We start from the raw sequence: 25,543 nt of genomic DNA, 5'->3' as shown, positions 1-25,543 counted from the left end.
AAAAAGGAAAATAATATCCCACTGTTCTTCCTTCTAGGTCCTGGTTTGATCACCTATAGCTACAACGGAATAAAACTCAACCATGTTGGTCAACTATGCTATTGCATTATTGCTTTATTTCCAGTTGGGTTTTGCTTTACTTATTCCCCATGTTCTCAAACCACGTATTTTTTCATTACGTTCAACAAAACAACGATTACAAGCAACCATTAACCCATTAGTCCCCACTAGAAAGTATCAAAAGGATTTCTCGATTCATTCCATTTTGGATGGGAATAGAGATGATGACAACAGTGGAGACGATGGTGCTATTTACACCAACAGATCGGGCCTCGATAATGACAATTTTGTTATAATTCCCAAGGAGTTGATCAACCCCACCATGTTTTCAACATTAGGTTTGAATAAGTTGTTTAATCTCACTGATAATCTAGATAAAGGACATAATAAATGGATGAATTTTAGTCTACAAGATCAAATTTTCATTCCTCATGAGTTCAAAACTTATTTCATCTTTAATACCAGTTTGGTAAAGCAGAGTTTGGGATTAGATATGATCCACAAGTTTCAACAGCAACAACAACAACAACAACAACAACTTGATCAAAATGCCCATTATAGCTCCAATACATTGCATAAATTCTTACTGCGTGTCGTTCCATTTGATATGCCTGAACTTGTCGAATTGGTTGATTATTACATGGTGTTACCGAATTTGCCCCAATTGCATAATTTAACCTCGTCAATCTATCATGAAGGGTTGTTGGGTTATCCCATGGATAAATTACCGGTGTTTCGGACACGTTTGAGTGAGAATAAACCATTGATTGTATTTATGTTTAATGAAACTGATGCTACGCAAATTGATGAATTTTCATCATCATCATTGTCAATGCAACTGGATTCAACAGGGACGAAAAAGGCAAAGCATATCATGTCGATTAAAAATTATTTGAAATCGCCAACTACATTTTCAACTTTTTTCGACACGTTTGCCAAGAATTGGATCCATCAAGTTGATTATGATTCATTGATCCATTCAGTGTTTTGTAATGTCAATAATCATGATGAGGATCATAGCTTTTGCTTGAGGGTGCGTCAACAAATGGTTGATATTGTCCCTGCATTTCAGAAATTTATCGCCAAATCTGATCCCAATGTTGTCGTTGCTGCTGCTGCTGCAAATGAACCTGTGCTGGATACTGCAGCATCATTGTTGAAACATGATGATGGACCTATTTGGGAAGATGTTAAAGTCGAGAGTCAAGCAGTTAAACAAGTTCATGATAAATTACAAGCCAAGAAACATGCCTTAACAATGGCAGGAACTGCAGGAGTCAATCTAATTAGATACCCCAAGGACACATTGCACAAATTGGATGATTTTATCGATGAGAAAATAGACAATCGATTGAATAAGATCGATGATAAAAAGGATTCGCTTTTAGATTCTATTGATGATAAAAAGTATTCATTTTTAGGCTCTATTGATGACAAACGCGATTCAGTATTGGATTCAATAGTTGAAAAGAAATCAGCCATTATTGGCGATGGTATTTGTAGTAGTGGTGGTTACTACATGGACGACCATGGTAAATTTAAATCGGCAATTGATGATAAACGACATCAAATTACTGATTTGATTCAACGTAAATCACAAGATTTACAAATGTGGAAATTCAAACCACAATTGTTTGAGAAAAAGACCAACAACAAGGGAAAACTGAAACTGAGACTAACTCAACATGACCATCCTGCTTTGTATTCTGATTATTCGGATGGTGATGAAGACGGTGATCGATACGGCTACAAGACTGATGGCGATGATGAGGAAGAAAGAGAATATATACACAAGAGAAATTTTGTTATTGATGATGCTTCTTTACTGGCCGGTGTTGGTGATTATGTCGAAGAAGGCGGGTTCTCGTTACCTTTATCATTGCTCAACTATCAAGGATCATCCACTTACCACAACAACAATGCAAACTACTTGAACGATATTGATGGTATTGACGAAGATGTTGATGATAATGGATCTCCAAGAAAGACGACTTATAGCCAAGTAATGAATTTAGACACCTTAAACTTGAAAAAGAAACGAGCAATATCCGACAATGATGGCGATGAAAATATTATTGATCAATGTCAACCAATTACATGGTACAACATATTCCACCGGAGTATATTTGGTGAGCCCAATTTTTGCAACGACCAATAAAACTTACCTTGGAGAGATTGACAACCAAAAACAGAATATTTTTTCTGTCATTAGGATAAACATATAAAATGACATTCTCTTTTTTTGATAATATACATATATATATGATGCTATATAATGAAGAAAAAAAACCACAATTACGTTTTGCTCGCCAATTCTCTTGTTCTTGTCCTCTTATTCTATAAATCATATAAAGAACAGATCAAGAAAATTTTTGAACCCAAACAAACGAAAAAAAATATGAATTGAATAAAAAAACAAAGATACACACCGGTCCTAATCCGTTTATTCATTGAATCGTCAAGAATAAGGCTGGGAGTCGTCGTTTCCTCACTTCGTGTGCAACGTCCACCACAAGATATATTTCATGCTATGCTCTGTGCTTTGTGCTTTGTGCTTTGTGGTCTCTGTTTTTATTTTTTCTTTTTTGCCTCTCTCTCTTACCTAAAAGCTGTTCGACTTCCACTAGGGTTTCGTTGTTGATAATATTGGTTGTTGCTATAAGCAGTATTTTGGAAATAGGGATTTTGTGGACTTGATGAGCTGCCTTGATACACTCCTGTTTGTCCATAACTGAAACCATTACCACTACTATTGGAATGATTTGTCGGCAATGCATTATATGGATTGCCTACAATTGTTGAACCCGGTTGCGTTGGCTCCATAAAACTTATTGAATCTCGTTTTGATGAATTATATTCGTTTGATCCAGACCCCGTACTTGATTCTAATCCAGGACCACTCATGTTTCTATTATTTGGATACACTGAATCTTCATCATAGGAATCATCATCATAAGCCAATGGATCACGTTTACCATGCTCATGCCCCTTCATTGCTGTTGCTCCTAATGCCATCAATTCCATATCATCATCATCTCCGGCCGCAGCACCTTTTTTACCACCGGCTTTAGGCAAGAATGAAACACGATCATCACGCATTGGCTGATATCTAGCATCAGGGTTCTTCCTAAATATTGCCAACAAACAAGTGACTATGGTGAAAATTAACAAAAACAAAGCAAATACTGCATTAAGCACAAAGTAAACCACAGCCATAACTGATGACACCACGTTTGGTTGGCCAAAAACACTCGAAAAGAACATAAAGAATAATGCATTGATGAAATTGATCACAGAAATGGTGATGTTGAATGCATTGGTTCTCTTGTCCATAAATGGCCGAATCCAACAAAGAACAACCATATGAAGCAATTCAATAACCCATATGATAACCGATTGTGGTTTACCATGATGTTGCAATACTGCCACCAATAATGATTTAATGAAAATGTAAAATATTGACACCCAAATGAACCAAAAACAATCAGCTCTAAATTGAACATACAAGAATCCAAATTTGTTGAGAAATTTGAGGTCTCCAAATAACAAATAGGCTGGATTTTTAAAATTTCTCACCGAATTTCTTCCCATAAGAAATACTCTCGTTGCCGCTTGGATCAACAAAACTAGGGTAATGACTAGCAAGAAAATAGCAACAACAACAGCACCTGCCGAATCCCTTGTTGTTAATTCCCAAATACACAATACTGAAACTTGAGGAAGGGCAATAATCAATAAACGATAAAGTGATCCTTTTATAATACCTCCCCAATGTTGACGATATTCATTAAATTTCTCAGCCTGCATGGCTTTACTTCTGGTCAAGATCTCAATAACGGCTTTAAATAACATAAGACAAACCACCATAACAAAGGCAAAAAATAATAGGAAACAGATACCCGTCAAGAATACATCAGTGATTTCAATACTGGCCAAATAAGCCACCCGTTGTATTCCACGTAAAACCAAAATCTTTCCTGATAAATCACTGGCTTTTTCATTGGTGGAATATAAATCTGGATCCAAACTGTCAGCAGTGCCAAAACTGTCAGAATCTAAGATAATATTGGCCCTTTTAGCTAATTTTGAATTTGATAACGCGCCAACGTCGTACGAGTTCATTCCTTCATACCATTCCATAGCTCTTTTAGCAAATCTTTGTACCGATATAGAGATATACGATGCCCCTAAAATATCAGTTGGTGTACCGCCAGTGGCTTGAATATACCAATTGGAAATATCTTGAACAAATCCAATCTTTATAAGACCAACTGACCACATAAAATTCTGGGCCCAAGCCGCAGCAATTGGTGGAACTCTAGCCACAGCCATCATTGCCATAATTGCCAACGATTGGAAATAAACGAAAAGCGACATCGAGTTAGAAGCAACGTGTGCCGCAGTACTTGAATGTCCAATAACCGATATAACACCAGAAGTTATAACACCCAAACCAGAAATTGCGGCAATTGGCCATCCAGCATACTTTGTTTGTACAGATTTACCATTGGATAAAGTTGCCTCAACACATGCTAATTGTTCATAAGAGTCTAAATCGTAAATCACCACTTTGACTCTAGCATCGACATCAGGGATTGTATAAGCAATGCCTGGAATTTGGCTGGTAATTGACGATCCTAACTGATAATGTGAATCGAGATTCAAGTGACCTGAAGTCAAAGGACAAAGAGGGTCGGAGCCTGAACCACTTGATGTATAATCAATATCACAAAGAGATATATTTTTTTGCAATACATTTAAACCATAAACAATGACATTGATATTAGCACCAACTTTTGCATCAATCGATGAGATGGCATTGATATCAAAATAGATTGTTCTGTTTCCCGGGTAAAATACAATATCGAAATATGATGCTGTAAATTGTGAATTATCCATACAAGTCAAAAGTGAACTCGATTTAATGTAATGGACAGCTGATACCACATTGAAAAGACAGGCTATGCTGACTAGAAGTAATTTGTAAAGCAACATGGTTTAAGAAGCTGAATTATGTATGGACGAGGGAGGGACAAGGCGGAGGGGGATAAAAGTTCTCTATGTTGTTGCAGTGATATGTAGTTTCTTGTAAGTGTATACGATTTGATGTTTGTGAGGATACAATGTTAGATAAGGTTACCACTCCAAGGATGTGAGTGTGTGCTGTTGTTGTATATTTGGGTAGTTGTTGTTGTTGTTGTTGTTGTAACGAAAGGCTGTGAATGTAGTGCTGCTAAAAGTTTTTGTCTTTAAGGCGGAGTAAAACAAAAGATTGGAGATTTCTAATTACTTTTCTTCACCTAAGCAAACATCAAAGAAGAAGTAGTAGACGTGGATAAGCTCTGATATATATATATCTTGTTGTCAGTGATTTCCCTTACTTTTATAATATTAGTAAGAGTAGTGGTAGTTGTTGGTTGCTATTAACAAATGAGTTTTACTTAAAGAACAAGGAGGAGGTTTTGTTCTCATTGATTTGTCGTTCGTCGTTTTCTTTTTTTCTCTCAAGAGAAAAAAAAAAAATTCTTTGTTTTTGATTTTGCGAAACAAAAATATAAAATCTAATTACGTAAGTACTCAGGTAATATATATATATATAAGATTCTAAGTTTGTGTTGTTGTTTCTAAACTTAGTAATTGTTTACAATTTTACCATCTACAAACCATGCACGTGATTTATACCAAGATAATATACAACTTCAACCACCTATATATATGCTATAGCAACAAACAGGAACAGCAAACAACAACAAAAACCAACGCGTACTGTAAGCTTTATATTCTACCACGAGAAAGTGCAACGACGTGACTTTATTGCTTTACAATTGTCTTTTGCAAAATGTTTATTTGCACGTGACATAGGAGAAAATAAATACGCACTACACACATAGACTAAACCGTGCCTCTAATATGCTTCCAATTTGTCACACTTTTTTGTTTCAACGTCTTTTTTGCTTTCAAGGCTTGTCAAGTGGAGTAAGTTATGAATGTCTCTCAGTTCAACACAAAGGCATATATTACAGAAAAAAGTGCTTGGTGGTGGTGGTGATGGCTAAAGAGAGCTAAGACTGGCCAACCACCAAGACATTCTAGATACACGCCGACAAGCATTTGTAGTTTTGGATTTCTTGACAAAAATTGACACTACTTTGGTGTTGCCAGCACCAAAGAAGAAAACGAAAAGCAAAGGAGGCCACTGCTTTAATCTTCCAATACAGACCAAAGCTTCGCTCTGTTATCCACATCGAAATGAAGAGCTAGGACTACTACCACTTCAAATAGTCCAGACGAATTAAATAGGAATCTAAAACCTGGCTAACCCAAATATCGTAAAGTACATTACTCTTACACATCACATTCGATTATGAAACGGTGTTATTAATGCTGGTACTTTGACTTTGTGCTATTTAAGCACTAATTGGGGCTGTGATGCAAACACATGCACAAAACTCCAGCCTCAAACTTTTAATTCCTTGTCATAGAATACGCAACTGGGATTCACCAACGCAACTCCGCCAACACATGATATATACAAGATAAATCTTCCTAGCCTCTGCTATGATATGCCTTGTCGAAAGAACTGACACGTGAAATAATTCCTTGTGGTAATAACACGGGCAAGTACCATAATACAACGTCGTCAACTGCATTATTTCATTATCAGAACAATACCTCTTGAGCTCAACACTAATATCACTGCCTTTTACACCAACCAAATACTTCAGTCCAATTATCTCTTTGTAGATCCCAAATCTAGATACCCGATGTATTTTCTGTGCATCCAGGAGGAAATGTTGGACTGAATTTACTTTGTTCTAATAAAAATGGGTCGTGTGCTCCGTGAGGTGCTTTGAACTTCCCCAGTTAATGCTAGTTCTTGGAAACAGCAACGCAAGCTCACAGACCCTTCTTATTAACTTTTCATTTATTACAAAAGTAGAAATAGTCAAATTCGGCAACGATCGATGTGTTGCACGTGTGATGCTTCTGTTGCTCTGGTCACAATTTGAAGAATATGAAGATGCATAACACAACCCAAGCAGAACCAATTTTGGGTGCTCGTTGTCAATCCGGAAACTAGAAAGAGTTGGTCCATATCAACATTGAGGGTGAGATATAATTCTAGAAGCAGAGAGGTGTCCAACTGTTGGGTAAACCGGGACTCTATCTCCTCTTCATTTTTAATTACATAGTACAACTTCCCTAATGCCAAAGAATGAGTATTATCATCCACCATATAATTATAATAATCATAATAAAGTGGAGTTTGAGTTGATTACTTGAGACACCTACTTTATGTACCGAATGATTGGTGTGGATCTAAATCTGTGTCACCAATGTGAGTGCTGTGTCTCTCCCTTTAAAAGAAACCGCGTTGGACTGAATTTATCTAATGTACTGGAAAACCTTATTATGTACTATGTCCTCTGGCTCTTCCACTACAATACGCTTTTGGATAAACTTGGAGTAAAGGATAGCTTTGTCAAACAAAAAGGTCAGGCTCACGAGAAGAGGTCAACTAACTGATCCCTTGATTTGGGTCCATTTATTCCAAATATTTATCAAATGACGCTCAGAAGACTACTGCTTGAATCGTCCAGTTCACTATCCTATTGTGTATTATGCTGCCCACCTTGTAGTATATCATAAACATACAAAATGGTATAATTTGGACCTTGCAATAAGGTGTAATTTCGAGCGCAATAGAGCAAGCACTATGGCTTGCTGTTGATAGATATTTTTAAAAATAAGCTCAATTGCATGGTTTAGCAAATCAGTAAGCGTGGCCATTGATAGGTTTTCATCGAAAGGAAGCCAAAAAAAAGGTAAAAAAAAAACAAACCGAAAACGTAGTAGTTTGAAAAGATTGCCAGGTGTTATAGTTATGTAGTTTGAGTTTCTCGGTTGCTCCTTCCTAAAAGCTGGACTACATTTTAACAGACATTGGTTGCACCTGGCTGCAAAAACGAGAGACGTGCACACAAAACTGAATGTGATAGTATGACAGTATTGTAAACTGTTCCTAGAGAAACAAGGAAATCCTTTGTTTTTTGTCTTAGATTTCTAAGACAGAGTTATATGATGACTTCTTGGTAAAACCAGGTTTCATAATCTTTAACGATATCAACTGATTGGTATTTATTAAAAATGTACTACTATTTCAACTTGTTGTGAGAGGGATCTTTTGCACCCCGAGAATACTATAACAGCCTGACCACTAATAAGGAATACCATTGGTAATTCTTTGAAATTCATCATATCCTTTAGTGTAGAAACTCTCCATTGATTTCTTAATCAATTTCCTAAAATATGCTGCCGCTTCTTTATCAGTTTTATCAGGCACAAATCTCAGTCTCAAGTTCTTAATAGTTGTATCTTTAAAACACGGCAATCCTGATTCCAACATTGGCACAACTGTTCTCACAATTAATTCCATGTATGGACGACATGCCAAATACCCCTTGATACATAATTCTTCAAACCATTTAAAAGCCTGCGTATCTTCGCTCCCACCTAATACCATAACCATTTCATGGGTCAACTTGAACGGTGCCGCTTCAAATTTAACTCCTCCGGGAACAATATCAAAACAGAATCCGAAATCGATATGTAAAATATGACCTTGATCATCATACATAATATTACCATTGTGTCTATCCTTAAATTGCAACAAGTATGAAATAACAGAATAAGCAGCTAACGATTTAACTAAATTGTTTCTGGCTTGTTGAAATTCAATTGACTTTTGCGGTCCAAACTTGGTGATGAAATATTCAAATAATCCATTTACCGCTTCTCTTCCCAACATATCTCTTGATGTAGCATTGGGTAATACATCAATCACACCACACCCGGGAGCAGTAGCCGTAACTCTATAAGGATACACATAAAGATCGAGCCCAGCATCGCTCCAAATGGTTCTAAAGATGGAAATCAATTGTAATGCCAACACATCTTGTCGACAATCATCACCAACTTTGAAAATGGCACTTTGCCATTTCTCAATTTCAACTTGTTGAGGCTTTCCATGCTCATCATAATCAGTCAATTCCTTTTTAATCTTGAATGTAGCCATAAAGGGAGCTTTAGCATGCGATTGCAATGGCTTACCAGATTTACGATTGATATCAATAACAACACCGTCAGGATTCGAAGGCAAGTACACCCCAGGCTCAACTTTAATTAATGCCATTTCTTCATCAATCTTGACCTTTTTCTCCGCCTTGGATTTCTTGATATATGGCTTCAATTTACCGGAAATATCAGTAACTTCATTGAAAAACCCAAATTCTTTATGATAAAATTGCAAATCTTCTTTACTCAATTCTTTCAACATGGTTTCTTGAATTCTATCCAACACTGGTTTTAAATCATCGGGCTCAGTCGAATCATCATCCTTGTAACTATTGGCCAACATATTCCAGATAATTTGATGGGCGAATAGTTGTGATACTTTAGCAGTTTCAATAATAAACCGTTCAACATACCCCTTAGCATCATGACGTAACGATTGTACAATTTGTGGAACATAGAAGAATGTCAAATTGACATCATGCGTTTCTAATGATCTCATGGTATATTGCAAGATATATGGATTAGCACCAAAAGGTGGCAAAAACAATGTAATAGCATCGATTGGCGACACTGGTGTCCAGAATAACAATTGATGGGATGGCATGTGAGTACCAAGGTTAATACCAATGAAAAACGGTACCGCATCGGGGTATGCAATGGCTGGGAGTGGATTCTTGATAATCAATTCTTGGATTAAATCATCATGACTCTTGCTCTGGTACCTCATTGCTAAATTGATAGCCAAGATAGGGTCAATTTCATATGAACTTGTGATTTGCACGCGAGTTACTTGATTTCCTGAGCCTCTAATTGTGCCTGAAGTATCAGTTGGATTTAACGAAGTTAACCAAACATTGAACTTGTACACTTCATCATCAAGGAATTGCAAGAAAATCGTGCGCTTGATCTCGATATCCTTCAGATGGAAAACCGACACTGCATTAGCCATTCTGGCAACTTCATTCATCACAACCGCTTCACTCTTGAACTTCAACTTGTTACCGCCAAAAGGATAAACAAATCTTTGCCTGAACCAAGTCAATGCACCATCAAATATCAATTCAGTCAAGTACTTGCAAATTCTCGATCCCAATTTCAAATGAACTTGTAAAACTTCGAATGAAAATTTAATCAATTCAAATCGAACCAATCGTGAAAGTGGATGATAACTAGCAAATTTCAAATTTTTCAACCCAACTTCAATAAATCGAGTAAATAATTTTAACAAGTGATCACTTTGATTCAAGGTGGCTTCAAAATTACTCGAAAATAATCTCACCAATTCCAAATGAGGTCCGAAGCTTCTCTGGGCCTTTTCAGCCAATCTCAAATCAGTTGCTCGGTTACTTGGTGCATACTCCATTCTATCAAATTCAGGGTGAACAATGTCAAGCTCTTGAGAAAATAATCCTTTTCTTAATTCAATCGATTCCTCCCATTTTTGTGCCAATTCACTAAGTAACAACATACTCAACTTTGGTTTATCCTTCATAACAGCAAACCAAACGCCGCTTGCTGGAATCATAACCAGTGGCTCAAATAATATGAATGGAATTTCAACCAAGTACCTAACCAATTCAGCATTGTTGACATCAGATAACAATGCTAATCCAGCAATTTCCGTTAACAAACTCATAATCTCATCATCTGATGGATTTTCTGTAAACTGGTCAAACAATCTCAGCCTGATATTGAACACCTTTTCTCTAATGGCCTTGAAGGCTATATCAGATTCTTCATCAGTTCTCAATGGTAATTTATTCATCAATTGAGACACAAAATTTGATCGCCAATTTAACTGAGATACAATCGAAGGTGTCGTATCCAAGGCAGAAATGTTGGCATATGTGATTCCTTGTAAATCACGATCATGCGACGAAATAACTCCCGACATTTTCAATGCAAACGAAAGTCCAAATTGAATGGGTGCATCGTATTGCAAATCCTCATTGGCGGCAACATACGATTGAATCAAGCTCTTGACATCAATATTTGTCTTGTACAATAGCAACTCAACCCAACCCTTGGCCTTTTCATGGAATCGGTTGAAAGTGGAACATCTCCAGTCGTAATCATCCGACATGGTGATCTTAATTCCAGTGCATTTGGCTCTAAATGATGTTGTTGGTCCATATTCATGAACATCAGCGTCTGCAATACTTTGGAACAATAACGTCAAAATATCAAAAAGGGCAAACAAGGACTTTTTATGACACAACGAAGCTGATACTTTATTTATCAACAAATCACAACATTGGAAAGAGGCATCTTGCATTTCTGCAACCGGATGTGTAGTCAATGTCAACATGGTAGTCAACTGATTAGCAATATGGTCGGCACTGAATTGCTTATTGGCACCAGCATTAATCAAGCCAATATAATCGCGAACAATCTTGAAGGCAATGGGTCCCAAGTATTTATCAACAGCAGAAATCTTACTCGTTGGATCAGTGAAATAATACAAAATCTTTGAGCAGTCACCAGTTCGAACACGTAAACCTTCACAAAGGGCAGTGGCCGATAAAAACATCAACTTTGGGTACGACATTGAACGATGAACTTCAAAAATATCACCCAAAAACGACTTGTGGTCTTTGATATTGTGGTTTGATGAGCCTCGGCGCAATACAGTATTCAATTCAATTGATGTTTCAGTTCTATCCCATGATCTCTCTGATGCCAATGGAGGGGAATTATAGGCAATTCTTTCCAACTCCTCTTTGAAGACTTTACAATTCTTGGAATTCAAATTATAGCCATGAACAACCATATTAAACCAGATATTTCTAAACAAATTGATGGTTTCAGTTTTCTCAATTTTCAAAGGCTCTTGCCCTAAATGCACATCGGGTAATAATTCAGCCAATGGTTTCAAATAAACAGCAATTTGATCTCCAACTTCACTGATTTCATTATGAGACCTATGGTGCTCCAATTGCTGAACGTCACCTTTGCTAATAATTGAATTCAACAACTCATGCAAGTAAACAAAATACAAATGATTATCTGGTTTCAACTTGGATGACAAAATCATTCTTGAATCATTCAAATGGCCTAACAAGGCAATGTTCTTTCGCTCAAAAGAATCAACTGTCAACTTGTTCAACAATCTAATCAAGATGATAAATTCACGTTCAGGAACATAGGGAGCACACGAGCACAACCCTTTTAAAATCAAAGGTCCAATTGCTGATTCGATCTTGGTCACTTTTTGCGACAAGATAGTACAAGCCAATGCTGGAATAGATTCATCATCACAAGCTTCAGAAACTTCAACAATGGCAGTAATGGCATTTTCACAAACTTTTTGATAATCATTTTCATCATATTCACCCGACAAACTGCCCTTGCTAAACATTTGCGAAAATGAAGTCATTGAAGTTCTTCTTGAAGACATTGGTGATGATACAAATTCTCTTGCTGATGCATTATCAGCACCGCCACCACCAGCAAAGTTTCTTGTTGCTCTTCTAGCACTTTTTGATGGTCCTTGCAATCCTTCATTAGTGACAAACAACAAGTTGGTTAATGAATAGATTGTAGTAACTACAGCATCTTGAGGTAGTCTCTTACTTCCCAAGCCAACACACTTTGAAGCTTCTAAACAATAGTGTGGCTCCAATTTTGGATTAGCAATAACCGAGGTAAACGCTCTTGTCAATAAGGGACCAATCAGTTCGTCCTTGAAAACCAACAAGGATCCAAATTCAAACACAGTCAATCCCAAGTCAGAATCCAACATGGCATCCTTAATCTCAATATTGGCCTTGAACAATTCCCTTGAAGTATCAAGGTCCAAATTATCAGTAAACATTCCACAACTCAAAACTTGTAAATTAAAACTCTTGGCCAAAAAACCCAATTTCAACCGATTATAAGTTGAATAAACAATATAGGTTTCACCTCGATCCAAAAATTCCAACTTTCTCAATGCCAACTCAGTTAAAATTTTAATAATCTCCATTTGAGCTCTTGAAAAGGACAAATGATCCTTACCGTGACCAATAGATCTACCATTGGCTTCATTTTCATCGTCATATTTCTTGGCTGCTTGGTTCAACAAAAAGGGCAATAACGACTGTGATTTTGAATTCAAAATTTCACCAAGGACTGAGCACATCAATCTCGATAATTTTTCAAGATAAAGAATGGGGGAAAAATTGAGGCAAAAATCACGTTCCAACAACTCTTGATATGGATTTGGTTCATCATAAAGATAATCGGAATAATTCTCAATATCACTAAGAACTTCAGAATTATCAATAGAAGAATCCAAGTTGGTGAAAATTCGAAATGTTCTTGATGAATACGTCAAAAACAGGGCATTCTGGTTTAACCCGTCAATGACTCCAGTTAAAGTAAGGAAGTTAGACAATTGCAAATCAACATTATCGAAAAATTTCTCAATAAATTGATGGAAAACTTCAACCACTTCGTCGAAAAATTGTTTGTTTGATTGATAAGCCAAATTGATCAATGCAATTGTCAATTTTTCTCCAAGTAAAGTCCATGGGGCAATGGCAACCGATTTAGATACAATACTATAAGCAAATTGCTGATCGGGTAATTCAAACAAATAAACTTTAAACTTGTCAATTAAGGCCTTAATTTGACCGGTTAACTTAATTGGTTTAGCAGTCGCGTCACATAATGCAACTAATGTTTCGTATTCCTTAGGAGCAATGGCAACCTTGGACATTTTTTGCTCATTTACACTAACAATAGATTTACGTAACGGTAATTCCTTTGGAGTTGATGTCAATAATTTAGCAAAATCATCCTTCTGGATACCAGTGTTTATCTCTTTCAAGTTAGATGGAACATGTTCTACCGTAAGTTCAGCTAATTTCTTGAGTGCTTCACCACGAATGGTACCACGAGTGATACCATAAAAATCCATCGTTGATCGAGACTTTGGAGTTTCTTGTGAGTAGAAGAGTGAATAAGGGTATGGAGATAGGGTGGATTACTTATTTATTTCTCTTTGTTGAAATTTTTTGGGGAGAGAGGGACAAGGAAAAAAACAAACAAAAAGTGGAGAACGCTACCAGTTTATAAAGAAATATTCACATGGCAGTGATTAAGTCCATAGTTTTACCCAATTTGGTAATAACTGTACAAAGTAGGAGTACACCAAAGAGATAAGATCTGCCATGTATCATTACTTACATTTACTCACTGTGATGGTGCAAGAGGGTCGCTTATTAATTGACTTATATAGATCTAGTATAACTGTACACCAGCAAAACCTTTACTAATAGCTTTGCTTAGAATCAAGAAAACCTCAACGCATCCTCTATTTCCCCAGCAAAATAGCTGTAGCAACTCCTCTCCCTCTATCTTTCTCTACCCCTCTCCTCACGAATAAGTTTCAATCAAGGTATCTCTCAAATTACCACCAATGGCTTCGGGTTGTCCATCCTGCAACCTGAAAATCGATTCAATAACCGACAACTCCGGCGCCGTAGTATCTGATCCAGCAACACTAAACCAATCATTAACCACCAATCCAGCACCAACCACATTGGATCCTCTATTCACTGTACCGGCAACCAAAGGCACTTGCAACAAACTACTCAATTCTTCTTGATCTTGTATTGAAGTTTGCGGGTGCACCAATCCACCTTGATTACTCAAGGCACAGTATGATCCAACAAGGACATTACCGGCAATTGTTTGACGAAATACCTCCACCCCCAATACATCAGCAATCAATTCTTCAGTTTCTCGTTCGATATCAGGATGTACTAATGCGACATAATCGTTACAACATATAACATTTCCCAATGCTGATAATCGTTCCTCAACACGTTGGATCTTGACTGAGTCAGGTAACGAGTTTCTCAAATGCATTAATTCTTGATCAGTAGTCTGGGTAGGAACCAATAACCCACGTCTATTTCCACTCGTCATTCGTCCAACTATACGAGTACCGGCAATAGTGGTATGGACAATAGGGATAACGTCACCTAGTTCAGCTTCAAATGATGAGTAAAAATTTTCTGATCCTCCCACAGCAACAAGAGCATATGAATTGGTTAATTTGGAAAAGACTCCAACTTCGTTAGAATTTTCAAATTGAGTTCTAGTGGCCATAATTTATTAGCAAAAAAAATGTTTGATTTGATAAAAGTATAGGAATATTATATGAAATGTAAATAGTGATATCCAAGTGGTATTTATACTATTCTATCAATGTTTTGATTTTTTGATGATGACTCTAAAAGCTGATGAAAAGAGGATGAAGAAAAAACGAAAATGGCAAAATAAAAGACACGATGAGGTGGTAGTGCAATAGTGCACAAAAAAGAGGAGAGAGAGAGAGACAGAATTCAATTACTATTACTAATTGGGTAGTCAATGCGGCGTAATACTTTATAGATATACAAGTATAAAGCAAAATGCTCTTCACAATATAAGTGTCTTTCTATTCTTCTTATACAAAATGCTATACATTCAAGAGTTACAACAATGCATCACCAAAATTCCTAATCTAATCCAATGCTTCATTTTCATCCTCATCCTCATCTTCGTCTTCACTATCTTCCCAATCATTAACATCATTCATATTTTCATCTTCAGCTTCGTGGTTGGGTAAAACCTCCAACCCCTTTTCACCAACAACAACATTAACTGTCTCCTTATCTTTGATTTGTCCCTTCAAGATGAAAACGGCCAATCTATTCAAAATTTCATTCTGAATCAAACGATTCAAAGGTCTAGCACCTAAATCGGCAGACCACCCATTCTTGATTAAATAATTCATGGCATCATCATCAAGGTGCAAAGTTATTCTCTTGCCATTATCCTCAAATCTCTTGGTCAATTCATTCAATCTAATGTGAACAATCTTGGAAATTGCTTTTCTTGATAATCTATTGAAAATGACAATATTGGAAATACGATTCAAAAACTCGGGTCTGAAATGAGACTTGACGACAGTCATGACATGTTCCTTGGTAGCAGCATCAATCTTACTTCCCTTTGACTCACTGATATACTGAGCTCCTAAATTCGAGGTCATGATGAATATGGCATTGGAACAATTGACTAACTTTCCCTCACCATCAGTGATTCTTCCATCATCCAAAATTTGCAAAAGAATCGTCAATACTTCCGGCGCCGCTTTCTCAACTTCATCAAATAGCACCACCGAGTATGGTCTTCTAATTAGTGGCTCAGCAAGAATGTTTCCCTCTCCATAACCAACAAACCCGGCATTTGAACCCAAAAGTTTTGACGTTGACCATTTATCCAATTCTGAACAATCAATTCTAATCAAGGCCTTTTCATCAGCGAAAAGGAACCCGGCCAATTTCTTGGCTAATTCAGTTTTACCTGAACCCGAAAGACCAAGGAATAAGAATGATGGCGGTTGGTTAGGGTTGGACAAGCCCGATCTTCTTAATCTAATGGCATTGGAAACCGCTTTGACGGCCTCTGATTGACCCACAACAGCACTCGACAATTCTGATTCCAAGTTGATTAATTTAGCATTTTCCGCTTGACTCAACTTTGTCACTGGGATACCAGTTAATCTAGCAGCAGTTTCACAAATTTGATCAGGCCCAACAGCATTCTTCAACAAGCTTTCCAAATTCGATGATTCTTCCTCTGCTACTCGAATTTCCAACTCTTCAATTTGTTTCTCAACATCGGGGATGGCAAAATATCTTAAATCAGCAGCAGTGGCAGTGTCGTGTCTTCTTTCAGCATCTTGAGCTTTAACTTCCAAGTCATCCAATTTTCTCTTTGCCGCAATGAGTAAATCGTGGCCGGCACGCTCTTGATTGAATCTTTCTCTAAGTGGACCCATTTGTTCTTCAATGCTGGCTTTTTTCTTTTTTGCAGCTTCCAATCTCTCCTTTGAGTTGGCATCGGCATCCTTATCTCTTTCCAATGCATTGATTTCAACTTCAACCAAATGCAATTCACGTTCAAGGGTGTCCAACTCTTCTGGCTTGGAGTCTCTAGCCACGGCAACAGCAGCAGCACTTTCATCGACCAAGTCAACTGCTGAATCGGGCAAGGCTCTATAGGTCAAATATCTTGATGCCAATTGAGCAGCAGTGACTAAAGCACTGTCCAAGATTCTAACCCCGTGATGAATTTCATATCTTGGTTGCAAACCTCTCAATATAGCAATGGTTTCATTGACAGTGGCTGCTGGCACATCAATCTTTTGGAAACGTCTATCAAAAGCACCATCCTTGGCAATGAATTTACGGTATTCGGCAAAAGTAGTAGCACCAATACAATGTAATTCACCTCTGGCCAACATTGGCTTCAAGAGATTAGCTGCGTCCGATTTACCATCACCCATAACAGTATGAATTTCATCGATAAACAAAATGATAAATTCTTTTGATTTGGTGATGTCATTCAAAACTCCTTTTAATCTCTCTTCAAATTCACCCTTATATTTAGCACCAGCAGTTAATGCGCCCATATCAAGAGAAAACAATCGAGCACTGGACAAGATATTAGGTACATCGCCATCAACAATTCTTTGTGCGACACCTTCAACAATCGAAGTTTTACCCACACCAGCATCACCAACAAGAACCGAGTTTGATTTGGATCTTCTAGCCAAGACTCTAATAACCCGTCTGATTTCTTCTTCTCTTCCAATGACTGGGTCAATTCTGCCTTCTCTGGCTTTTTCAGTGAAGTCCTCACAGTACTTGTTCAAAAACTCATAACTGGAAGATGAATCAGCTTGACGAGAATCAATTCGTTGATCACCTCTTAATTCGACAGCTTGAGTTTTGATGGCATCAGTTTTGATTCCAGCTTCTTTGAAGATATCCTTAACCGATTGGTCTTCCAAAAGAGCCAATAACAAATGGTCTTGAGCAATGTAGTAGTCCTTTTGCTGTTTCTCAATCTTGGCGGCGTTTTGCAAGACCTGACCCAATTGATAACTAGGTCTAACATCATCTGGAGGAGGGCTTTGACTAGGCAACCTAACCAAATGTTTATTGACAGTTCTTTCAAATGCTGGCCATTCGTATCTAGCTTTTTGAATCAATGTTTGCAAGTAAGGAGTTGATCCTTCAGTGTCATCGGTTGGAATGAACGCGGCAAGTAAATGTATTGGAAGCAATTGAGTATTTGAATTTTCTTTACACAAGTTGGTGGCATTTTGTATTATACGCAATGCGTTATCAGTGTATTGAGTTTCATCCATTTTTCTTTTATTCTAGTTTTGCTATGTAGTAGTAGTAGTAGTAGTAGTTGTGGATTATAAAACGTGAATTGATAAAAAAAAGGCAGACTGAAATATAAAGAATAGCAATTGAAGGAGGTTGGAATGGTTTGTATTTATATCTCGATTCTTATTTGATAATGGATTGTCAGTAATAATATTGTTGTTAATAGCAAAAGTCATATGTTGAAGAGATTTTGTGTTAAGTTCAATTTTTATTATTGCGCAATTGAGAAGAAAATACAAAATTTTGTTCTAGATAATTCTAGAGACCCCGAGAACTTACTAGAACAAGAACAGCAGTACTAAATTTAGAAACTAACCATATGTAACCATATACCTCCGTTTCCCTCACAAGTTTTGGTCTCACCGCACCTTACGCTCCACCCCTTACTGCCCAATTTGCCCACAACTAATGCGGCTGAAGGATATCTCAATATATCACTACTACTGTCTTTTGGAACTTCTTAGGGTTTGTTATGCTACCAATTACATAAAGCATACGGTAAAGGCAATCAAAAGCACACGTTCATTTAAATTATACTTCTCACTCTCTTCCTACCCTCTCTACTATGGCTCTAAATGTTGAGTTACATCTTAATAGTCTTGCTCGCTTCATCATGGTCTCAATGTGTCTCTCTTCGTGATCAGTTCCTTGATATTCGATGGACCGATCTAGATACAACCAACGCAATCACATCACCCATGACTAACCCAACCACATCAACACCAATATCCTTCATCAAAACCCACCACCAGGAACATATGCAGCAGCAACCACAACCACCACATATCTACACCATATCCACCCTAAATGCGCTCGTTTCCAATCACACGGCAAAACTATCCGACACCACCAACATATTCTACATCAAATCAGTCCACAGTTCAATGATATACGATAGGCAACTCAAGTACTGGACTCTTCTTATCAGAAATGACCAGACCCATGACCAAAATGCACCAAATACACCAAACGCACAAACACCCACAATTGCACAACCTTTTCCTCATTGGATCCCCATCACATCCTGCCTCGAACTGATCCACGGCAGCGGTGGCTACTTGAGCCGATACATAACCATATACTTGGAACAAACTTTCGACCAAACAGGCGAAATCACTTTGGGCATCCCACCACTTTACTTCTCAATAGGAACCAGTCTCGCGTTAGGCAAACGTGTCGGTGTATCAAAGCTCAATACCTTATTATTTAGTTGTTCAATAAACCCAGGAGAGGTTGCACAATTCTTTATTAAACCCAATTTTGTCAATGTGCCACAATTGAAACGTATTTGGTACAAATTTAAAGCCAAGAAGTTACATTATGTCGGGTTGAATTTTATTAAACTGTTTAAGATGTTTGTTGTTGATACTCCTGAGAATCAATGCTGGGTATCAAGAAATATCGATGATTTACAATGTGGTGGCGGTAAACCTTTGGCAAATGTTGATGAAGAAGATGGTTATAGTAAGATACGAATACAATTGTAGAAACGAATTATTCATTTCAATTACTACAGTTATACCACTGGTACTTTTTATCATGAGGCATTAATCATCATTTCAATTTAAAGGATATATCTCTATAACAAAACCTAATATGAGTTAATCTTCAAGAAAAAAATAAAAGACGTTTTCATAATCTCATCAAGTATTTAGAATTGAAAAAGAACACAGTCCATCAAAGTCAACACCATCACAATCTATCTCTCGTGTAGCAAAGCACAGTACCTCTCTCTCTCTCTCATTCATCCTCATCTTCTCCCTCTTCGTGGTTACTTCTTTTAAATTTAAATTTCTTCATCTTGTTGAAATAATTCATCGAATTATCAACAATTTTGTGTATGCTTCCGCCTGTACCAGTACCTCCAGGACTAGTGACCAAAGCTATGGGCGAGGATATACTCTTGTAGTGATTACTACCCGAAGAGCTTGACTTTGAACTGCTTGAATTATTCCTTGACGTTCTTGGTGTATCTGCTGTTTGCTTGGGTGATGACGAATATGAACCAGTAGCACCAGCACCATCTTCACCAAAAGCAGACACTTTGGAAGATGTTGATGAGGAAGAAGATAATGCATCTGAGCCCAAATTGGAACATATTGATGGTGGATGCGAGCTGGATGTAGGTGGGTGAGCTGGTGGTGCTAAAGATGATGAAGCCGAAGATTTAGATGTTGATGATATGATACTGCTATAGTCATTTTCAAACTCAGCAGGTATGGAGTAGTAATCGTAACCATCAATCATTACTGCTGACTTATAGTCAGCACTCTTGCTTTGGCTGTTTTTGCGGCTGTTATTAGCACTGTTGTTGGTGTTTTTGTGGCTGTGGCTACTATGATGGTCGTGGTATTTGTGGGTCGTAGATTTATTGCTATTATTACTGTGGCGTCTCTTATTGTTCTTGCTAAAGAACGAAATATGACGACTCAACAGTGAATGTGGTTGTGATTGAGATGACAGCGCAGAAGTTGGCAAGTTTAGGTATTGCAGCAGTACTGTTGACTGTTGCTGTTGCTGTTGCTGCTGTTGCTGCTGTTGCAAATATGGAGGAGGTGAATAAGGTGGAGTTAAAGGACCCTGGTGTTCAATAATAGTGGTAGTATCAATTGTAGGTTTAACATGCAAAGGCAGTATATTAGAATTGAAATTGGCCGAGATATTCTTGCTGGTGCTGCTGTCATTGCTGTTGTCGTTGTCATTGATGATGTTGTTATCAGATTCAGCTAAAAAATGACTATTGCTAGTGCTGCTTGCACTGTTTTTCCTCAAAGGACAAGAACATAAAGCCACCGATCTTCGTCTATATAATCCACATTTATTCCAGGTGACAGTTTTCAAATATTCATGGTATAAATTTTGTAAAAGCTCATTGATGATATACAGTTCGCAATTTTGTAATACTGATTCATTTGGGTATTGGGCATAATGTAAGTTTGAACTTAAACGACCCGGTAAATTAACTTCCCAATCCGATTCAGAAATTAAGAATTTGGAATAAATGTGTTGCCAGTGGGTAAGTGATTGAGTTTTATCATTAATGGAAGAAGTTAGGTACTTGTTCAATTCAAGAATAAATTGTAAATTCTCTTGACAGTGGATTGAAGCTAGATAATTGTTAAATGATTGAAGGGTAATCTTTGGATTGTTATTATTATTAGCAGCAGGATGAGGTGGAGTTACATACTTGGCGTTGTTGCTTTGTGTAGTTGCATCTTTATCCAAAGAAGTGGTTGAGTTGTGGATTAAATCATGAAGAGAAGGAATATTAAATGAATCTTGCTCTTCTTGTTGCTGCAGCTGTTGAAGACTACTGTCATAAAGTAGATTGAAATGTTTGGCTGCAACACAAGGTGTTGTTGGGGCTGTTGAAGATATTCTATTGGTCTTTATCTGAAAGTCATTCATTGTTTTAGTGTAATAAGATGGTGTTGTTTGTCTATAAATACATTAAAATCTATTGATGATAAAAAAAGGATGTTGTTGTTGTTGTTGTATAAAAAAGATAAAAGATTAGGAAGTAAAATAATTGTGGAAACTCAATTTATGATGATATCTCGAAGTATATTGATCTATATATATATATATACTTATATGTAATTAGACTGTGGATAGATAGTTAGATAGATAGATAAAAGAGAAAATAGGTTTGTAATTACGTAATAAGACAATAACAAATGATTAAACAATTACGTAATATAATGTATTGTTATTTTTTAGATTATTGCACAAACTAAATTTAGTGGGTAGTACCTAAAAATGTATCTTGTGTTAATTTATTATTATTATTATAATTTTTACACTCTATGAGTAAGCCAAAACTAGTCGTGCAATTATGTAAAACTAGCAAGCGATGACGTATATTCCTATCTGTTAGCTCTCCATAGCCCACTTTAATCTAATCAGTTAGAAAAGAAGGCTAGCAAGGGGCTTGAAAGAGAAAGGGTGGTTGCACTTGTCTACTATATAGCCACAGTTTGTTATATAGTTCCAGATCAGTATCCACAGTAAATACCATGCATTAATACGTTACTAGATTATGCAGTATGCAGAGACTAAAAGATACAAAAGAGATTTACACCCCCTCTTTGAAACATATTTGAACAGCACAATAGTTACAGTATTTGTTTTGATTTTTGATCTTGATTACACTACCTTTTCTTTAGTTTTAGGTTTTAACATTTAACTTTTTTTACATTTTCGGCTTAGTAACCCAAAAAGATACATAGTACAATATCAATATTATTATTATTATTATATTATAGTTATGGATATAAGAAGGTCGTAAGCAGTGTTAAACTCCGATACATATATAGAGAGTAACTACACGCACACATATGCCAATTGAGAAACAAAGGAATAGATACCACTTAAGTGTTGGTATTGGCATCAGTGTAGTTGACGATGTGGTGTGGAGATTATAAAATGATAGACTCGTGTTGTTCTTGAAACATCATGAAGCCTATAAATAAATGAATATTTTATACGTAATGCGTATTTTATTATTAGTAGTTGATTGTTAGTTTTTAGCAGTTATAGGATACAGAAAACGTAATTTTAGATGTCATTTATTTTTTTTCACTTTTGCTTTCCCTCAGTAGAGATGGTGTTGCAGTGCAATGCAACAGAAGTTTAAAGTAATAGAGATGGAGCGGGTGTCAAGAAACAAACAAGAAATTTGTTGGAGATCAGTTTTGAAAAGGATAGAAAGAGAGAGATAAGCTTTCATCGTTTGTAAAACGTTGTGACCAACTGTCAACTTCCCCCCTCTCATATACACTACATCTAACTTTGTTCTGGGTATGCTTAACATCCTGGGGGCATAGAATACATTGTTATTATAATAAATGTTGGACTAGTACAGTCATATAAAGAAGAATGTGAGATATTCATATGGCATAACTTGACACACTTCTTCTTCTTGTTCTTCTTGTTCTACTTGTTCTACTTGTTCTACTTGTTCTACTTGTTCTACTGCTACTTTCTCCTATTTACTGCTACTATTGCAAGACAGTAATTTTTTAATGCTATTACGTATTTTGTATATATAATGACAGACGACGAATGATGATGAGGGATGATGATGTCTTTTTCTTTTTTGTTTCTTTTCCTCTTACTCCGCATTTCGGTGGTTTTTATTTATTGTTATTATTATTTCTGTGTTTGTGTAATATACCTCTAAGCATATTGTTGTTGAATTGAAGAAATAAAAAAGAAATAGAATTTAGATTTTTACTAAATACTAAATACTAAATAATAAACGTTTGTTATCTCAAGTAAAGCAAACTTAAATAAATAGTAACTAAGTATTCTTATTGTTACCATTGATTAACCCCTCATTTCTCCGCATCTTTATATTTTCTCACCCCGTCTTTCTAACAATGTTTTACTTTTCAATTTTCAATTGAGGCTTTTCAGTAAGTCATTGTTCTCAATTTGAAAAAGTAAAAGAGATCCTCGCTGTCTATATATACACACAAACAGTTAAGTAACTAACCCTAACACTACGATTGAATGAAGAAGGGTATAAGTAATTAATTAAAACCGCTTTAATATAATAAACCTAAAGCCCGCTTCTTTCTTTTCCGTCTTAACTCTGTTTTTTAATTATTGTCTACTCCACAATCCTTCCCTAGCTATGATAATACACCTTCTATTTAAGGATCCCTTTTAGTTTGCTTTATGTTCTAACTTCAATCTTTAGCCAGTAGTATATCTCCTTCTACTGATAACGCCGTCTTAGTGTACAGCGTGGCTTTTAATCTTCACTCGGTTATATATGCAATGGTTATAATACCGATATACAGATATGTTTTTAAATGCTGAACCTCTTAAATATAGTCACTCTTGCTGTACCTTATATAGTCTTTGCAAACTAAAGAACAGAGTTTATAACAAAGCAAATAACGATACTTCAACTTCTTATGTTTCTACTCGTATTTTTTCATGGTTTACTACTTTAGGTAATAATCTTCTTCTTTATTCCTTCTTACCTTAACCTCCTTCAGTTTCAGTTCTTCCCTTTGTCATATTCAACAATGTTCTATACACGACAAGAGAAATCGTATTTAAGTCATACGAGAGAGATAAACATTGACTACCTAATTTCTCTTTACTTCCTTAGCTCCTCTCTTTATCACAACTTTATCCATTGATAGTTGGCAATCTAGGAAATTTAACTCCACTACACAAAAGAAGACAGACAAACAGTTTCTTGCACAGTGTGTTCTTGTTTTTCAATAATTTTTAGTTGCAAAATTATATCAAAATAAGATTTCTCATTTCAATATTGTCTTCGCCTTCCCCAGTTGAAAACTATTGCATTAGATCAATCACCTTCACTAGTAAAAGAACCCAAAGCTTACCCTTATCTTAATTAGAATAAAGGAGGAACTTCCCTAGTACTTCATTTCGAAATGAAGAAGAAAAGCATCTTTCTCAATTGTGGTATTCAGATTATACCTATCCCCTTTCTTTATCTGATAATCCTTTTGCAACCAAATATTAGCCATAGTTCGGAGTTTTCTCTGCATCTACGTCCAGTTATCATTATGTTCTTTCTCTCCTGAGTTACCCGGGGCTACGAAAAAAAGCTAAGTAACTTAGCGAACCGGACCCTACAGTGCGTGGACAAAAAAAAAATTCTGTTTCGGAGAAACAGAAACGCACGCTTCCTAAATCTACCGGGCTCAAATATCTGTCATTAATTCATTTCAGTTGAATATCTTACTTCTAGACTAAACTATGTAATACTCGCATCTCTCTTTCTCTTTCTCTTTTTAGACAATTATTGATGACCTTATACTTCTGTTAGTTTGGTCTTTATTTATCCTTTAAGTCATCATCTACTACTCCGGAAGCATCTCGGTTACAAAATGTGTTCTTTTTAATTCTCTCGTCCATCAATCCCGGAGTTTTTTTCTTCTGCTCAGTTTCAATAACCGAGCAAATGTAGTAATGTCACCAATAGTAAATTAAGTAATTTAGCAACAAAAATTTTTTTTATTTTTTTTCCTCTTCCTCTAAATCTCCACCACCACAACTTTTGAAACGAATTTTCCAACTTTTTTCTTCTTTGGAATTATAGACTTATTGAATTAATCAATTACAACTATAGAGACGTTACCATCTTCTCCCCTTACAACTACATATTCAAACTAAAGACTATACCACACAACTTTCATCCCCCACAC

The 25,543-nt window shown here is 36.4% G+C and overlaps 7 protein-coding genes across 7 annotated transcripts; 2 read left to right on the top strand and 5 right to left on the bottom strand. All coding sequences in view use genetic code 12, as the record gives it.

The window, feature by feature from the left end:
- Positions 1–82: 82 nt before the first annotated feature.
- CANMA_002480 (uncharacterized protein) lies at positions 83–2,218 on the top strand (the record flags this gene model as incomplete). Its single annotated transcript, XM_051814553.1, has 1 exon — positions 83–2,218. The coding sequence occupies one exon, from the start codon at positions 83–85 to the stop codon at positions 2,216–2,218; it is 2,136 nt and encodes a 711-aa protein (XP_051671916.1).
- Positions 2,219–2,658: 440 nt separating this feature from the next.
- Positions 2,659–5,055, bottom strand: FLC2 (flavin adenine dinucleotide transporter; the record flags this gene model as incomplete). Its single annotated transcript, XM_051814552.1, has 1 exon — positions 2,659–5,055. The coding sequence occupies one exon, from the start codon at positions 5,053–5,055 to the stop codon at positions 2,659–2,661; it is 2,397 nt and encodes a 798-aa protein (XP_051671915.1).
- Positions 5,056–8,278: 3,223 nt separating this feature from the next.
- On the bottom strand, positions 8,279–14,035 carry STT4 (1-phosphatidylinositol 4-kinase; the record flags this gene model as incomplete). The annotated part of the gene is made up of 1 exon (XM_051814551.1): positions 8,279–14,035. One exon carries the CDS (start codon positions 14,033–14,035, stop codon positions 8,279–8,281), a length of 5,757 nt encoding a protein of 1,918 aa, XP_051671914.1.
- A 458-nt stretch (positions 14,036–14,493) lies between these two features.
- Positions 14,494–15,231, bottom strand: CANMA_002477 (translation initiation factor 6; the record flags this gene model as incomplete). Its single annotated transcript, XM_051814550.1, has 1 exon — positions 14,494–15,231. One exon carries the CDS (start codon positions 15,229–15,231, stop codon positions 14,494–14,496), a length of 738 nt encoding a protein of 245 aa, XP_051671913.1.
- A 397-nt stretch (positions 15,232–15,628) lies between these two features.
- Positions 15,629–18,325, bottom strand: HSP104 (chaperone ATPase; the record flags this gene model as incomplete). The annotated part of the gene is made up of 1 exon (XM_051814548.1): positions 15,629–18,325. One exon carries the CDS (start codon positions 18,323–18,325, stop codon positions 15,629–15,631), a length of 2,697 nt encoding a protein of 898 aa, XP_051671912.1.
- Positions 18,326–19,048: 723 nt separating this feature from the next.
- Positions 19,049–19,837, top strand: CANMA_002475 (uncharacterized protein; the record flags this gene model as incomplete). The annotated part of the gene is made up of 1 exon (XM_051814547.1): positions 19,049–19,837. One exon carries the CDS (start codon positions 19,049–19,051, stop codon positions 19,835–19,837), a length of 789 nt encoding a protein of 262 aa, XP_051671911.1.
- A 253-nt stretch (positions 19,838–20,090) lies between these two features.
- CANMA_002474 (regulator of G-protein signaling domain-containing protein) lies at positions 20,091–21,758 on the bottom strand (the record flags this gene model as incomplete). The annotated part of the gene is made up of 1 exon (XM_051814546.1): positions 20,091–21,758. The coding sequence occupies one exon, from the start codon at positions 21,756–21,758 to the stop codon at positions 20,091–20,093; it is 1,668 nt and encodes a 555-aa protein (XP_051671910.1).
- Between the last annotated feature and the right edge of the window lie 3,785 nt (positions 21,759–25,543).

This window comes from Candida margitis, assembly GCF_024628925.1.
Source record: "Candida margitis strain CBS 14175 chromosome Unknown scaffold7, whole genome shotgun sequence".
NCBI classification, from domain to species: domain Eukaryota; kingdom Fungi; phylum Ascomycota; class Pichiomycetes; order Serinales; family Debaryomycetaceae; genus Lodderomyces; species Lodderomyces margitis.
This window is presented reverse-complemented; position numbering and strand designations above follow the sequence as displayed.